Source organism: Pseudocercospora fijiensis, assembly GCF_000340215.1.
Source record: "Pseudocercospora fijiensis CIRAD86 unplaced genomic scaffold MYCFIscaffold_1, whole genome shotgun sequence".
NCBI classification, from domain to species: domain Eukaryota; kingdom Fungi; phylum Ascomycota; class Dothideomycetes; order Mycosphaerellales; family Mycosphaerellaceae; genus Pseudocercospora; species Pseudocercospora fijiensis.
Window position 1 is genome coordinate 2,530,137 of NW_006921532.1, and position 17,136 is coordinate 2,547,272.

The 17,136-nt window shown below is 39.6% G+C and overlaps 5 protein-coding genes, 1 non-coding gene and 3 pseudogenes across 9 annotated transcripts; 6 read left to right on the forward strand and 3 right to left on the reverse strand.

Annotated features, from left to right (window-relative positions):
• Window positions 1-90: 90 nt before the first annotated feature.
• Window positions 91-2,944, reverse strand: MYCFIDRAFT_169467 (uncharacterized protein; the record flags this gene model as incomplete). The annotated part of the gene is made up of 12 exons (XM_007922849.1): window positions 91-210; window positions 247-277; window positions 314-352; window positions 380-467; window positions 565-979; window positions 1,008-1,101; window positions 1,136-1,144; window positions 1,176-1,450; window positions 1,485-1,594; window positions 1,622-2,134; window positions 2,160-2,870; window positions 2,932-2,944. The coding sequence occupies 12 exons, from the start codon at window positions 2,942-2,944 to the stop codon at window positions 91-93; spliced, it is 2,418 nt and encodes an 805-aa protein (XP_007921040.1).
• A 142-nt stretch (window positions 2,945-3,086) lies between these two features.
• Window positions 3,087-3,159, forward strand: MYCFIDRAFT_t3 (annotated as a pseudogene). The gene has a single exon. The product of its transcript is annotated as a tRNA-OTHER (tRNA).
• A 188-nt stretch (window positions 3,160-3,347) lies between these two features.
• MYCFIDRAFT_t4 lies at window positions 3,348-3,419 on the forward strand. Its single transcript has one exon. It is a non-coding gene; the product is annotated as a tRNA-Sec (tRNA).
• A 36-nt stretch (window positions 3,420-3,455) lies between these two features.
• MYCFIDRAFT_t5 lies at window positions 3,456-3,527 on the forward strand (annotated as a pseudogene). Its single transcript has one exon. The product of its transcript is annotated as a tRNA-OTHER (tRNA).
• A 48-nt stretch (window positions 3,528-3,575) lies between these two features.
• On the forward strand, window positions 3,576-3,663 carry MYCFIDRAFT_t6 (annotated as a pseudogene). The gene has a single exon. The product of its transcript is annotated as a tRNA-OTHER (tRNA).
• On the forward strand, window positions 3,664-4,305 carry MYCFIDRAFT_128635 (uncharacterized protein; the record flags this gene model as incomplete). Its single annotated transcript, XM_007922850.1, has 1 exon — window positions 3,664-4,305. One exon carries the CDS (start codon window positions 3,664-3,666, stop codon window positions 4,303-4,305), a length of 642 nt encoding a protein of 213 aa, XP_007921041.1.
• Window positions 4,306-12,735: 8,430 nt separating this feature from the next.
• Window positions 12,736-14,475, reverse strand: MYCFIDRAFT_85794 (uncharacterized protein). The gene is made up of 2 exons (XM_007922428.1): window positions 13,619-14,475; window positions 12,736-13,557 (listed from the first exon to the last, which is right to left on the reverse strand). Exons 1-2 carry the CDS (start codon window positions 14,234-14,236, stop codon window positions 12,967-12,969), a joined length of 1,209 nt encoding a protein of 402 aa, XP_007920619.1. The 5' UTR covers window positions 14,237-14,475; the 3' UTR covers window positions 12,736-12,966.
• Window positions 14,476-14,794: 319 nt separating this feature from the next.
• MYCFIDRAFT_169470 (uncharacterized protein) lies at window positions 14,795-15,050 on the forward strand (the record flags this gene model as incomplete). The annotated part of the gene is made up of 2 exons (XM_007922851.1): window positions 14,795-14,979; window positions 15,017-15,050. 2 exons carry the CDS (start codon window positions 14,795-14,797, stop codon window positions 15,048-15,050), a joined length of 219 nt encoding a protein of 72 aa, XP_007921042.1.
• A 666-nt stretch (window positions 15,051-15,716) lies between these two features.
• Window positions 15,717-16,877, reverse strand: MYCFIDRAFT_27259 (uncharacterized protein; the record flags this gene model as incomplete). The annotated part of the gene is made up of 4 exons (XM_007921615.1): window positions 15,717-16,040; window positions 16,098-16,196; window positions 16,258-16,703; window positions 16,781-16,877. The coding sequence occupies 4 exons, from the start codon at window positions 16,875-16,877 to the stop codon at window positions 15,717-15,719; spliced, it is 966 nt and encodes a 321-aa protein (XP_007919806.1).
• Between the last annotated feature and the right edge of the window lie 259 nt (window positions 16,878-17,136).

Consider the following 17,136-nt stretch of genomic DNA (forward strand, 5'->3'; position numbering starts at 1 on the left):
CTCGAATCCATCGAAGAATCATCCGAATCCGCATGACGATCCTGTATATGAAACGAGAAATCAATAACTCCCACCAATTTCTTCCCAATCCTAGTAGTGATAAGTAATCGTCAGCACTCCTCTCAACACATACACGGTACGGTATCCTGCGAATTTCGAACTCACCCCGTAAATCTTCACAGTATCATCACGAATACCCTGCGCACAAATCTGCAGCACTGCAAAAGCACTATCCTCCGGTCCCACAATATATATCTCACCATAGACAACAAAACCTCTGGATCCATCTTTTCTTCCTCCTCCTCCTCTTCACATGTCCTCGTCCCGGAACTTCCAAATACGGAGCACAAAGCTCTCGCATGCAACAACATACTCGCACTCAAGAGACGTCCATTTCCGCGACGTCATCGTGGAGCGTAAAGGGGGTAGAGATTTCCGGAAATCCTCATCCTCATCCTCATTTTTGTCTGAAGGAAAGAGAGACATGTGTGATGCGATGATGCGGAAGAAAAATTCCGAAAAAAGAAAGATGTATATATATATATATATATATATAATTGCAACCACGCGTTCGATGGGCTTCGACGAGGAAATTTTTCTTTCCGCCGACGCGGAGTTGGAAAATTTTGAGGAAGGCGGAATTTTGTTTGGAGGGTTGGTGAGGAGGGAGAGGAGTTTTGTGAAGACTTTTTGACGGGAATTTTTTTTTCGAGGTAGTGGGCACGGGTACGGACGTTGGTGGTGGTTCTTTTTTTGGAGGAGGAGGAGGATGTGGGATTTGACGGTTTCGTGGGTTAATGGAGGTTAGGTTTGCGAGGAGGTAGAGGGAGGCACCGATGTCTTTGCGGAGTTCGGTGGATTCGGAGACTGGGCAGGGGAATATTGTCCAGATGTAGGCGACGGCGAGACCGCCGCAGACGGTGGCGAGACGGTAGGGGGCTAAGAGGTAGGGTTTCGTAGGCGGGTTGGCCGTTGCTTTCTGAGGCTTGGATTCCGACGACTTCGACTTGGAGTTCGTAGCCGATGATTAGGATGGCGGTGACGATGGAGATGACGCCGATTATATTATGAGGTTTTTGAATTTGATCGGGATGTAGAATGCTAGGAAGATCCAGAGCCAGAGGAAGACAATTACACCGGGAGTCTTTTCGTCGACGATGTAGAAGATTACGTACGAAGCAATCATGGCGAGGAGAGTTCCGAGGATGCGTAAGATGAATAATGATTGAGTGCTTTGCCCGGCAGTCCTGGTCATGCTGATTGGAACCATGATCATCGCCCACAGGATTCTGTTGCGGAGGAACCATGTCTGCGTGTCGCGCAAAAAGCATATTATAGCGACTGTCATGGTTGCGGCCACAACCCTGAGACCGAATGCTGAATGATCGCTTCTCAAAGCTCGAGGGATAAGTCGAATGACTTCACCGAATCGTTCCCAAGCATTGCGAGGCTCTTCGTGTTCGGGATCTCTACGTTTTCCATACGACTCGCGTTCCGGCAGAGTCAAGATCTGCAGTATAGTTGTCCTCATCGTGGTAGTCTTCTCTTCCGAAAGCTGCGTAGGCCCACTTCTTCAACGTCTTTGTCCCAGGCACTATCAAGCGTGTTTTCGATAGAGCACCCTCCTGCTTCTTCTTGTCCGCAAATAGTACGAGCTCAAGTGCTGCCTGGCCTGCTCTGTGAAGCAGGTGATCGATGTAGAGAGCGAAGAAGAGCTGTCTTTGATCTCCCTCCCTGGCATGCTCGTCGGTGACAGAGAGCTGCTCGGGTGTGATGAAGGTCGATTTAAAGAAGCCTGCAGGCAGATCGATCTCGTGCTGTGCACACCACTCGCGAAGGGTCTGTTTCTTGCGTTGGAAGATGTCCTCCAGTCGCTTTCGATAGGCTTCGGCAAAGCCCGGGCTACCTGGAAGTTGCTCGCCGGCTTGATTCTCCTCGTCTGACTTCTTCTTTGGCGCTTTGGTGAGCTCCAATACGATGAGAGCATGCTGAAACGCCAAGTTGATATTGCCACTCATATTCTGAACAGGCTTCTGCAGCTTCTTCATTAATTGATGTAGATTGTCAATTTGGCGTCGGCGCGCCTTCAGGTTGATCTCGTCGGGATGCTCTTCTGACCAGCCAGCAGATTCTGCTCGTCTTTGAAGATTGTCTATCACGGAGCTGAGACCCACGACTGGAATCAAGGTCACTCTCATCTTCTTCCATAGCTCGGTGATGTCTTTCGCAGATAGCATTCCAATCGCAATCTCTCGCTTGGCAAAATTGATGTCCGTAGGTAGCATATATCTTAAGCAGCAAAGCCTTCAAAGCTTTCCCTTGGGGCGTGACCATCATGATCTTGAATTCGCCTGGAGAGGTCGAGCCTTTGTGGTCCTTCTTCTTCTTCTCGCGCTCAGCGTGTTCATGCTGGATTGCCTGCTCAGGATCCCAAGTCTCAAGACTTTCCAAGTGAGCAGCTTGCGCTTTCAGCAGTCCTCCCATCAAGTTGAGATATCCTGCCATCTGCTTGAAGACCACCGTTCTGCAAGACATCGGTATCACGAAAAGGCTGACTCCAGTGGCCAAAGCGAAACCCATGAGAAATGCCTCGAGGAGTCGTTCCATGAATGAGATGGCATAAGTCACAGTGAGGAACTGGGTGCCGTAGGTCATTGACACGCAAGTAAAGATCATGTAGATTATTACTGGAAACTGGAATTGGGGTAGAGCACTTCGAAGCGAGTTGACCAGATACGTTTGGAAGATAAGCCAGACTGCCAGAACCGCCGACGCACTTGAGTTGTATCCAGTGGGAGGGGCACCAGGAGCAGTAGTATGCGCTCGAGCTTGTGTAGCGCAGTACAATGCAAGCAGATTCACTGATGCAGCTACACCAACCGACAGGCAATTGAGTAGCCTGAGCGAGATTAGCCTACAATTGAAATCCACTACTTTGATACATTCGGTTGGCCGTATATTTAATTTTTTTTGTAAAAACTTTTTAAACTATCTATAATAAACATCATTAAGAAAATAATGTTTATATATAGTAGAATTAACTTACAGTATAATGTTTGTAAGTAATACATATATAATAAGTTATGGAGTTAATAACTTAATTGGTAAAGTACTTTCTTGTCGAGAAAGGAGATATCGGATCGTGGCCGGTTTAACTCGTTTATATGGTTTGAATATGATAATTATTATAGTATGTGTTTAAAGGAAAAGTCGCCATAGGTAAGGCAAGATATTTGCTAAATATTGTGTTTATGCACCTGGATGTTCAAATCATCTCTTTTCCGAATTTTCAGTATTATTATACAAACAAATAATAAGTAGTATTATAAACATGTTTGTAATCGATAAAGAGTATAGTTTAATTGGCAAAATAGGAAGCTTCAAACTTCAAATTCTCAGTTCAAATCTGAGTGCTCTTGTTATCTTTTTTATTATTTTAAACTTAAAGTAATATAGATTCCTTAACTTAATAGGTAAAGTGTACTTTTGATAAGAGTGTGTTCGATGTTCAAGTCATCGAGGAATCAATAATTATTATATATATATATTTACATGTATTTATATATATACTTATAAGAGAATTGGCTGAGTGGTTTATAGCGGTAAGCTTGAAACTTACTTTAGTAAAATATACTAACATCCGTTCGAATCGGATATTCTCTGATGAAAGCATTAATTTTTTACAAAAATACTGCTGCGCAGAAGAAAGAAATTTATAAGAATAACAATAATAAAATAGGTATATATATGTGGACGCACAATAGCACAGGAAGCAAGTATGTAGGTTCTTCTATAAATCTGTCCCAGAGATTTGTTAAATATTTTTCTATACCTAGTTTGAAAAGTGAAATAATAAGAAATAAGAGTAGAATATACCGTGCTATACTTAAATATGGGATGGATGATTTTACATTAGAGATTATGGAGTATTGCGATTCAAATGTTCTTACAGAAAGAGAACAATTCTATCTAGATTCTATAAAACCTATAAAACCTATATATAACATATTAAGTATTGCAGGTTCTCGTGGTGGATTTAAACACAGTGAAGAAACAAAAGAGTTACAACGTGTATTTAAGTTAGGTTATAAGGTATCAAATACAACTAAATTAAAAATGTCTATTGCTAATACTAAAGCAAAAAGTGTTACTGTAAAGAATATTCTAACAGAAGAAATATTTGAATTTATTAGTGTTAGAAAAGCCGCTCAGTTTTTTAAAAGTTCACATTCTCAAATAATAATATATATCAAAAACGGTAAACCATTTAGAAACGTTTATAAAATATATTATAAAAAAAAGTAATAATAAGTTATAATGAAGTTTATATTTTTCTTCTAGATATATTTATTAAGACTATTATAATATTAAACATAAGTTAATGTATTTACCTATTATTTTTAATATTAATAAACGGTATATATTTGAATGGCTTATTACTATACTAATGGTTATTATTAATAATATATAAAAAGTATATTTTTATACAGACATATATACTGCAAAAAATTTTTTTTATCATGTAAATACCTATTTGCTTAATGGTAGAGCATAATACTCCTAATATTAAAGTCTGAGTCAAATCTCAGATAGGTATCAAAAGATATTAACTAATATATATACATGTATAAAAAGTATTGAATAATATTAATTATATATACATGTATAAAAAGTATTGAATAATATTAATTATATATACATGTATTAAAAGTATTTAAAAATATTAACATATATAAATATATAAAAAATAATAGCATTATATTAATAGTTTATTGCTAAGTAAATAAATAATAAATTAAACAAACTAATTATTAATATGTAATGTAAAATTTTATCGATTTTATTAAAAAAAAACGATATAAGTATATAAAGAAACTATTATGGATGAATTGCTATATATCATAAAGAAAATATTATATATAAACCCGTACGGGTTTATAAAAACATTGTTAATTTACTTTAGCAATTGTGAATCTAGGATAAATCCAACTATTTAACGAAGTGAATTGAAATATCTTATTAACTTCAGGAAAAAAAATCAAATGAGATTGTTATTCACTTAAAATGAAATATAAAAGTCTTTAAAGTAAAACGTAAACAATATGTTTGAATATAGGGAAACCTTTCTCTCAGACTAAATAATGATATATGATAAGCAACAGAACATTAGTACCGTAAGGGAAATATCTGAAATAGTAGTTTTATAAGCAGCTCAAATTTAAATTAAAAAATTAACGAGAGCGTACCTTTTGCATAATGGGTCAGCAAGTTAATATTAGATGCGAGATTTTTAAGAAAAATCTTATCCCAGATAAAGCAATTATTAAATAATGAATAAGTATCTAGTATTAGACCCGAAGCCTAGTGATCTTACCATGATCAGGGTTATAAAAGCTCGAACAGGTTATCGTTGTAAAGATATCTGATGAATTGTGGTAAGTTAGTGAAAGACAAAACTGACTAGGATAGCTGGTTTTCCGCGAAACCTATATAAGTAGGTAGTTTAATTTAAAAGTTATAATTTTTTTTTAGTAATGGTAGAAATATTATTTTTTAGTAATAAAATATTATTTTTAAGTAATAAAAATATTATTTTTTATTGCCGAGTTTTAATGAACAATAGACTTACGTTTAGTACTACTATTGTGAAATTAAGCTGGGTTTATATATATTATTTAATGCAAGTAATGGTTAGCGATACGTCTGTAATTTTTTCTATTAATCAAGTATTGATAAGTGATTATTATTATTATAGTAACTATATAGATATCTTACCCTTTTTAACTAATAGCCTTAACTTATTAGTTAATTTTAGCCTAGACTCATTTAATCTTTTAATATACGATAACAGTGTTTTAAAAGGTATGGATAAATTTTCTTTAGCTCATGAGTTTAATTACAACAGTTTTTTACGTTCTCTTAATTTTAAAATACAATATGTATTGAGCCATAATAGTCATATAAATACTGTGGAAAGTTATTCTTTCAGTAAGAATTCTTCTATTTTTAATTTAAATATGACTAGTTTTTGAGTAAAGTACACCTATTTAATATACAGTTATATTAAATCTCATTTAGCATATTATATACTATTAATTTATATGCTAATAATGCATTTTTGTGGTAGTTTGTCCTCTCTTACTGCACATTTTAATAGAGTTTTTATTTATATATTATTATTAATTATTCAGGCAAAACCAGCAATGGGTCTAAGTTTTAAATCAGCAAATATATTAATATCTGGTTTAGGTTGAGTTTTTTATGTTAATCTTATGGCGGTATATGATATTCTATATAAAAATATTAAGTTTAAGCATCAATCTGTTAATATGGTTAGAAATGGAAAACTTAATTTTAAATTTTTACGAGAAAGGACACTTTTAGGTATTATTTTTCTTTTTGTAATAAATACCGGCGTTTTATTTAGCAATTCATTTTATAACGCAATTATCTCTTTATTGACCTTAAAATATAAGCTAATTTCTATAGTTCTTTCTCTAAAAATTGCTAGCATAGCAAGTATGGCTTGATTATACTTTAATAGATTAATCTTAGGTTATAATATAAAAAGTTGACTACTATCTTATATAAGATCAATTATTGAGTCAATATCTTTCGTTTTTTTAAGTTTTGCTAATTATATTATTTGGTCATTACTGCCAGCGACTTTTCTTGTACATTTACTTACATTTACTATAGGATTAATTTCATATTTTTTTTTCTCATACTTTCAGATAACGTTTGAAACTAATGTAGATAGTTCGTTTACATATGGACTAATTTATGATTTTGTGTTTACCTCACTATCACTATCATCTAGCGGACTCTTTTTTTTAATAGATTTTATAAACATGAATATTTGGTTAAAAGTTATATTCGTTAAATTATGTTTTATTATTATAGTAATATTGCCATTAGAAGTTTATAGATTTAAGCCCACTGTAAATACATTAGGTGAAGTAAATAATAATAATTTAGTTACTTATTTAGCAAAAAAGTTTAATACAAGTCATCATATAGTTAATTATTTTATAGCAATGTTGCATCAGCTAATTGTATTTTTTAGTTTTGCAATTTCAACATTTATATTATTAGATTTATTGAGTCTAACTATTTAATAGTATAAATTATACTGATATAATACTACACTTATTGTACAAAATAAAAAAAAAAATTGTTTTTATTAGCTAAGGAACATAAGTCTTTTTTTTTACAAATAATCATGTTACTTATTCTCTTATTATTAATACCTTTAGTAGGTATATTTATGATTAGTAGTGTTTCGTGCACTAATAAAACAAAAGTATACTCATTATCAGCTTTAAATCAAATTAAAATAATAGGTTTGTCTACCTCAATAGTAAATTTTTTCGTATCTCTAATTGTTTTTATGTTATTTAATTTTAGTAGCAATCAATTTCAATTTGTGCAAGAATATCATAAAATAAGCAGCTTTGATTTTTATTTAGGAGTAGACGGTATAAGCATATACTTTGTACTTTTAACTACAATTATTATGCCTATATCTTTATTAAGTAACTGAAGCTCAATATCGGAGAATGTAAAATCTTATGTTGTAATTATATTACTATTGGAAACATTGTTATTGGCAGTATTTTTAGTATTGGATATTTTATTATTTTATATTTTTTTTGAAAGTATTTTACCTCCTTTATTTATATTAATAGGATTATTTGGATCTAGCAACAGAGTAAGGGCTAGTTTTTATTTATTTTTATATACTTTACTAGGATCTTTATTTCTACTATTATCGATATTAAGTATGGCATCTATAATGGGAACTACTGATTTTGACGCATTATTATAAAACGTATCTCTATTATATATATTAGGATGCTATTTTACGGTATTTTTATAGCTTTTGCTGTAAAAACTCCTACAATTTTTTTAAACACTTGATTATTATCGTTAGGAATAACGGGCCCTACTACGAGACGCCTAATATAATCCTTAGTTTCGTACGCACTCTATAATAGTTAGAGCAAGCGAGAGGAGGAGGCTTATACGAGATAAGCTTACCGGCGGGTAGCTTAGCCTCGTTAAGTAGTTCTAACCTCCCGCCTAGCTATTCTCGTCGTAGTAACCTTATTTACTACGGCGATGCGCTATATATCCCTAAGGACTACGTATTGCGTACGTAGCTAATACGTATACACTACGACGACCCTTTAGCTAGACACTTTAGTATAGCTAAAACTATAGACCTAATACGCCGAAAGTACTTCTAGCCGAAGATAGCCGAGGACATTACGGCCTATATCCGCACCTATAGAATTTGTTAACGGTCGAAGGCGAAGCGCTATCGCCTATATAGCGAGCTCGCTGCTCTACCTATACCGACCCGACCTTAGTAAGAATTGACGATAGACTTTATTACCGATCTCCCGCCGAGCAAGCTCGGTACCTACGTATATACTACGATCCTCGTAATAGTCGACCGCTATACGAAGATAAGCCTCTTTATCCTAACGACGAAGAAGTGTATAGCAGTAGAACTCGCGGATATCCTTTAAAGGGAGGTAATTAGGCGTTTTAGAGTGCTATTAGGCATTATTAGCGATCGTAGATCGCTTTTTACTAGCTAGTTTTAGAGCGACTTCTGCTTCGAAGCGTATATAAAGCGTAGGCTTAGTATAGCCTTCTATCCTTAGACTAATAGGCAAACCGAACGCGCGAACTAGACCCTCGAGCAATACCTACGATACTATTGCTCTAAGAACTAGGATAATTAGGCTAAGATATTGCCTTAGGCGGAGTTTGCCTATAACAATAGCGTTTATCCTGCGTTACGTATAAGTCCCTTTAAGATGCTCTACGGCTTTAACCCTAATTTAATGCCGAGCGCAAATAAGCTACTAGCTCGGGACGAGCTAACTAAGGGAAGGGCACTAGTAGCTATCGACGCTACGGAGCGACTACGACAAGTATATAAAACGCTTGCGGAACGCTAGTAGAAAGCAGCAGAATACTAGGCAAAGCAATACAATACATACTACACTGCTAAGACATATAGTATAGGTAACCTAGTCTTACTGTCGACAAAGAATATTAGCTTAGATATCCTAAAGAAGAAACTTAGCCCGAAGTATATAGGGCCTTTCCGTATTATTAACGCAGTTAGAGCGCAGGCGTACCGCCTAGCACTACCGTTAAGCACGAAGATCTACAATGTTTTCTATATTTCCCTCCTCGAGCCTTAGTATAGGCGCGATAGCGAGGAGCATAAGGTAAGCATGCCCGTCGCTAAAGGCAATAAGTAGTAGGTAGAAACAATCGTAGCAAAGAAGATAAAGAAGCGGAAGGCGTACTACCTTATTAAGTAGCGAGGATAGCCTAAAGAATACAACACTTAGGAGCTAGCTGTTTATATTAAAGATTCTATAGCGTTAGACGAGTTCGAAGCTTAAGCGAAGCGTAAGCGTAGGCAGTAATTAAAACAAAAGAAAATGAAACTTAAGAAAAAATAGTAGACACGTGCTCGTTTCGCTACTAAAAAAGGCCTATTAGCCTAGTATATATAAAGAAGGCGCTGCGTAGGCGCGGCGACAGCGGACCGCCTACCCTACTTATCTTTAGAATCCTTAGCCTCCTCCTCCTCTTCGATGCCTATAGCGGCATCGATAGCGGCGACGGCCTTAGCGCCGACGCGCTAAGCGAGGTTCTAGTACGGTTAGTATACGAAGCGCAAGTAAAACGAGGCTGCGGGAAAAAACTATACCTAACGACCGATCTCTACTAAACTAGCTAGGTTAGTATCGATATACTCGAGCGTACTAAGCAAGTTAACGTCCGTAAGGGACCCGCTAGCGGCCCCCTTGCGGGCTAGGGCTTTACTGCCGGGGGTTACCTTATTCTTGTTAGTATAAAAGACGTATAGCGTAGATAGGATAACTAACGTCGAGGTTAGTATACGAAGCGTAAGCGGAGCGTATAAGGAATATACGTACGACTATAGAGTCTAGCTCGGCCTAGAGTGCCTCTAAGGCCTCGTTAGACTCCTCGATAGAGTCGTAGCCGTCTAGGTCGTATAGGTCGCGTATAGAGCGTGCGGCGCGAATACGCGCTAGCAGCGACACTAGTAAGCGGGCCGTAAGCGGAGTATAGGTATAATAGCTGCCGCAGCAGCGATCGTAGTTACGCTTAGTAGCAGAGTCTATATTGCTACCTATATAAACCTTAGTTAGGTCTACTAAAGCGAGTTAGTTACGAAGCGTAAGCGCGTAGCAAGTAGCGAGAATACGTACTGTTAGCCGTTATATACTTAAAGCAACGGATATAGCCCTCTAGGACTTTTAGGGGGCGCTAGGCAGGCGTAGTAGGTATCGAGGGCGGAGCGCCTACGGCGCGCTTACCCGAGGCACGCGAAGGAGTAGATATACTAGTAATATTTTTTTAGATAGATGTTTAAAAAAGAAAAATCTTTGAATAATGCTAGGGGGGCGTAAGATACGAGTAGGCGGGGGGCAGGCGGGGGGTATTCGGAGCGCTTAGAAAAAGAAGAAGTTTTTAAGCGGGCTTCGAATGCTTTAAATACTTGCCTCGCTTTCGGATAGCTTACGTTCTCGCGTAGCTACCGCGTTCTTAGAAATTTAGGCAACTTCTAGTTAGTACTAGAAGTAGCCGCGCTTTAAATCTATAAACAAACAAGCAACTACGAGGCAGATTATAACGTGCCTAGCAACTATAGCCTAGCGATAGGTACGTATAAGACGCGCAAGTATAGCGCAGAGTATAAGAAATAGTATAATTTACTATATTGCCCTATAGCTAGGATAGCTATACCGGAGGAAGGAGATAATTATAAGAACCTAAGCAAGTAAAGTCTCCTATCCTACCTTAGCAAGCCTATATAACAATTATGTAATGTTATTACGTATAGTACGATGCAGCCGCGCTAGCGATAAGCTTGCTTAGCGTATACGCGTAATGCTCGATTACTCGTACGGATATACTCGGTAGCCGGTACGGCAGATATGCTATCCGTGCTAGGCCTAGTTAATAGTAGTCGCTCTGCCCTGTTCTAAGAAAGGCACGGTTTAGTTCTACTTTCTACTACGGCGATTAGTAGAGGGTGTTCTATACGTTGCTACATACCCATTTCCTTATAAGGGGTGTCTTTTAGTGCAGTATATATATCTTGCTTCTCCCTTATATGCTTTACATTCTTTGACCTAGTAATCCCCTATATAATAGGAGCAGGTATTAGTTGTTTTTGTATACTTAGCTGCTAAGTGTCTATAGTGCTAATATTTGAAGTACTGTATTATCCTATAGTTGCTTCTATATATCTCTGTTTCTAATCTTTTAAAGTCCTAGAACAACCCCTAGTCTAGCACTATATTAGCTTGCTCTACACTCCCTATCTAGATAATTAGGGAAGACTGCTTCTTAGTCTCTTCGATTTTCCTTTTGATCTATACTACTTTTGTAATCTTTAGGCCTAGGCATATAGCTTAGTTTTGTCTCTATAGGCTCTTAATATCCTATTCTTCCTTAAAGCTTCTTGTTATACTATAGGCTATAATTATGAATTGCTATTAGGAGACCTTTACTGTTTTCCCTATCTTAGTTGTCTATTCTTTTTATGTTTCTAACTTCTTTTTGTCCTGCTCTTATACTATAAACAGCTTAATTACCCCTTTACCTTCGTTCCTAGCCCTAATTACCTCTTTAACTATAATTCTTTCTACAATCTCTTTCCCTATAAGTCCTTAGATTTCCTTTTACTCCTATAGGTCCGTAATATAGACTCTAACTACTGTCCTCGGGGGTTTTAGCGCTTCCTAACTAGCTACTGCTACCTAGGTACGGTAGTTTAGGCTTGTCTCCTATTGTTTCTTCGTAATCTTTGCTACGACTGTATTAGCTACCTTTGTAATTACGTAGCTTGCCTAGTTGTAGATTGCTTTTAGTCCTCTAAGGAGTTCTAAGATTATTATCCTATATGCCCTCTTAGGGGTTCTTCTATCTTCCGCCTTTAGTACCTCCTCTGCCCTAGTATATAGTGCTTTCTATTCGTCCTCCCTTCCTTCTTAACTGTCTTCCCTTCGTCTCTAATTGTTCGCTACCATTCCCTTTTCCCGATAAGATAAATAGGAGGCAAAGGACTAGTTATCCCGCGACGTATATAGTAACTAACTAAAATATATAGACTTTTAGACTTATAGCTTGTTTCTTCGTACTAAAATCTAGTATATTTAGTACTACTAATAATATATAGTTTAATTCGAGTAGAGACTTTCGAAAGCTACTAGTAATAGATCTCGATTAGTTTAAATATAATAAACTAAATTTCTAGTATTTTAGAAGAAAGCTAGTACTAGTAATAAAGTATTTTAGTACTAGTACTCTTAGCTAGTAGTATTTCGGTTTTAGTCGATTTAATAATAATAATATATACCTATAAACCCTTCTTACTAGTAATCTAGAATATATAAACGGTAGTAGGATTGCTATTTACTATACTATCTAGCTACTACTATTCGATTGTGTTTTTGTTTCTTTAGCCGATTAAGAGAGACTCCTTTTTCGATAGTCGATACCTAGCTATACTATACTACTACTATATAGTATCGTAGCGATAGGGATATTTATATTAGGGAAATAGTATACTAATAAAAGGGTTGTTTTAATTATATAAGGAAGAAATAATGTTTTCTTCTTATAGTAGAATAGTATACCGATATGTAAATGTTAGTTCTAGGGAGTGTAGGTAGTAGTAATTAAATTTTCTTTCTATCTATATAATAAAAGAGTTAAAAAGCAAATTATACTATTCTTCTCTATATAAATCCAAATTTATTCCGAGACCGTCGTCCTATGGTGTTTGTTTCCTTCTTTCCCCCCTATGTGAAAACACAACAATCCCAAGAAAAGTGTTGTGTGTAAGAATTGCCCTCCGAGTTCCGAGATAGATCAGCACTTGATCTTCTTCTGCTTTTTCTTCTACACAAAGAAAGTCAAGACAAGAATGACAAACGTCGTCAGAGATGATAGTCGGAGTGTTGATACTGCGGGTTGATGAGAGGCGGTCGAAGACGTCGCCACCGCAGACTCGACAAAAGTAGGTCCGCAGTTCATCTGGACTTGTTCGGCAGCTGGGACGTAATCCGTGCTCAGAGGCTGGGAGGAATTGCCTGCTGTTTCGGCAAAGATCCTCATCGTGTTCTGGAGACATGGTGTGCATGCGGGTCGTGATCCTCCGGGTAACTGCACGCCGAGAGGGAGGTAGTATATGTAACTGCTCGCTGGAGCCGAGATGTTGGTTGCTGCATTGGCGTAGCAGTAGTTTCCGCTGGAGTCGGTGAGGCAGCCGGCGTGGTATAAGGCGTTGTAAGCTTTGAAGCCGTTGAAGGCTTGAGTGACCATCGGGTTCAGCATTTGAAGATCCGGACCGCAATGGTCATTGGTTTGAATGTCTATTGCTAGCCCGGCCATGACGGCTGAGCACGTTTGAAAGTCGACTTGGCATGTTGCATCGAGTATTTGCGTGAGTCGGACCAAGGAGCTCGACGCAGTAAAGAAGCCATTCGAGGTCTGAAGGTTGAGGTATAGTCAGCGATGGTGTTGCATGAGTCATGTGCTGCAGATGTCTCACCTGAAGGAGCAATGAAAACGGCAAGCAATCTTTAAATGTCTGGTTGTTGAGAAAGTTGGTGAAGAATGTCGGGCATGTGGTGGTCGTGAAGTTATTGCCCAGATTGGTATCAAATGGCTGAGGAAGAGCTGTGGCAGTGTCTGTGGCAGTCTGTACACTGCTTTCTGTTGCCGTAGCTGAGCTGGAGACGTCGCTGGGTCGAATGGTGGTTGAAGGCAAGGCAGACGAGCTGTCTTGATCTTGCCTTTTGTCTAACAGCATTCGAGGAAGCGGAGGTGGTGGGCTTCCATCAAACAGAAGCTCGCGTGGAAACACCTCAGTCGCGGCATAGACCTGGCCAGCATTGGTTCCTCGACAGAAGATGAGTAGGCAGAATATGAGCGAAAGTGTGAAGCTTTGCACAAAGCCGAGTGGTGGAATGATCCATCGATCACGAGCCAAATGTTTTGATTGATTTCGGCGATGCCCTTCGGGTCGTGACCGAAGATGGTTACACACATTCGTGTTGGGTTCATTCCAGCGCGGTTCCTGATGCCGACGGCAGCGCCATTGCCGCACAGCAGCAAGTGGGGTGCGTGTTGAGCTGCAGGACGAGAACGCGCATGTGTCCGTTGTCATCGCACCTTGTCGGATGTGCTGTGTCGCGCTCGCATATCCAGTATGGTCCCGCAGGCTACAGGATTTGTCTGTAGGAAGATGGTACAGTTGTTGTCTTGAACAGATAGTTCAACACAATGTTCGACGTGGATCTAGACCTCAGACCCAGGCACTGGATGGCATCCCTTGCTTGCTGTGTCGGAATACGGGCCGGGATGTTGACGGTTTCTTTCTTTGAACGTCGCTGTCGTCGTGCCTCGTGTGGCCGTCAGCAAGGTAGAATGTTCGAAGCAGAGTCGACGATATGGAGAAATGAAGATAGACAGCAGATGTAGGGTTGTTAATAAGAGGTTCGACACCTTTCTGCAGGTGAGTGCGGCAGGGCACGGGTGCCTGCGAACGATTGGACTATGGAACTGATTGCACCACACCAAGGTGCTAGTCCGAGCGCCACGGGCGAGCGTACCAGCATACCACGAGGAGGGCATCGCTTTCGTGGCGCCCGCCAGCGGACTCGGGGAGTAAGGTAGAGAGTGAGCAGGGCAGGGCATTGACACGGTCTAGGCCTTGCCATGAACCATGGCGGAGCCACTCAATCATTTCGATAGATCAAATAATGCCTCCCAGATGCAGAGCCGGGGAGGTTGTCAAAGGAGGAGAGGAAAGCGGAGCGGAGCGGCTGAGGAGAAATTATTGGCAGCGTATGCTAGAATATGCATTGAGCCTCTAGTGTCCGTGGTTGTGCTTATGCTTCCGTCTTGGATGTGATAACTAATAACACTCCCGATGGTATGGCCGCAGCATGCAAGGTGCCGCGGACGCGGTGAAGCTGTGAGTGGAGTGGATGGAAGCACAAAGATTTATTGATTCTGTTCTCGTTCAATTGATATGAAGGCGGCCAATAAGCTAAAAGCGCCTCTCCCGTCTTATGCATGCAATGTAGCATGACATGCGCCTGGAAGGAAGACGTTTATTTCGTCCATCTTCGCTGAAGCATCCTTGTCCAATAGCCTACTATACTACTATTTAGTGTATACCTCAACACCATCATACCAGCTCGCTTGTGCTGCGTCTTCCCAGAACTACCCGATGGCTTGCGCTGACAGTGGAGATTCTGAACTGTTCTGTCAAATACGGTAGTTCTATGGCCATTCAATCTCTGGCATTGACCACTTACGAGCCAAAGAGCAGCAGAAGCAATTTCTCGTCAGTGCTTTGTGCTGGCGCTTGGGGCAGCGCCGCAAACCTTCATATGCCTTCTAAGAAGTGACGTGTGTTCTACTGGATGCGTGTCGCAGTCTTCAATTTCCTATTGCACCCAATGCACATGATCCCCAAATTCTACCCACCTTGACCAAGCAGTAAGCAGCAATATGAGTCTTTCAGCCCGGAGCGAGGAGGTGGAAGAAGACTCGAACCCATCTTGCAAAGCTCGTAGAAAGCTGCTGATAGCAATCTCTAAGCCTAAGAAGCTCCGCTCGACGGAAGGTATAGAATGCATTCACAATTTATTCCTTCTCTGCGCCGCGCTGTCCACTCGAACTCCTTCATCATCCTGCTCAGCGACAGAAAGATCCGGCATCTTCATCGGCATAATCCTCCTGGGTGTGCTTCCGGGTACCAGAGCGTACTTGCTGAAATCAGTGACCCCTTCATGCTCTCTCAAGAAATCCTCATCGAGCAATGTCTTGCCATTGACATCCTGAGCTGGCGCATTGATAATGGCGAGAATGGCATCTGAAAAGATCTCCGGCTTCCTCAATTGTTTTCGACCTTCTTGAGGAGGCCATGAGCGTGAGTTCTGAGTCGCTGCCGAGTCGATTGCCTTCATCTTGTCAGCATAAACAAACGTTTGAAAGCACTTCATCACGCCCACACTTACCACAGCAGGCCAAAGACTTGTAATAGCCAAACCCGTCCTCCCTTCCCTCTCCCAATCCACCGCAAGTCCTAGAGTAAGTGCACTCATTCCAAACTTGCCCTGAAAAAAAGAACTCATTAGCACAACCATCCCACCCAGCATATAGCTCAAAAAATCTCACTATAGCATAAGCAGCTTTCCCCTTCACAAACCTCGAATAAATCGGCGGACTAACAACTATAATCCTCCCCCTCTCCCTCCCCCCATCCGTACTCTTATAAAGATACGGCAAAGCAGCTTGCACAACCGCATACAAGCCCTCCAGATTAATCTGCTGCATTAACCGAAACCTCTTAAAATCCGTCCCTTCCACCGAACTCCACCAAATCGCCCCAGAATTATACACCACGACATCCACCCTGCCCCCAAACCTGTCCACTCCCTTCCGTACAGCTTCTTGAATCTGTTCATAAAACCTCACATCACAAGAAACAGCTTCCGCCTCGCCACCATATATCTCCGTAATCTCTCTCGCAACGGTGTTGATAGTTGAAGAGAAAGAGTTAGGATCTGGGGGGAAAGGGTGACAGTTTTGGGGATTGGAGGTAGTTTTCGCCGAGACGATGACTGAAGCACACACACACACAATTGTTTTAGTTTAATAGATATTTGTGAGGAGGTTGCATCTGATAATTTTTTTTTACCTCGGTATCCATTCCTCGCGAGATCGATTGCCACTTGTCTTCCTATTCCTCTTGAGGCGCCGATGACGAGAGCTACGGGTTTCGCTTTCGAGGACATTGTGAGAGGGAAAGAGAGGAGAATTATCAAAGGTCTACTGAAATAAAGATGGAATGCTAATGACAAGTGACGGTGGGCTCAAATTATTATATGCAATGCCTAGTCCTCGTCTACTAATCGTGAGCATTGCTCGATCCGAGGTTTTGGGCTTTGGTGGAAGCGGAGAACTCTAGTACCACCTTGATAGGTGATCACGTGGAAGGTCAAGTCAAGGGCATGCGATGGCGAGAGGACCGCAGAGAAAGAGATGAAAACAGCA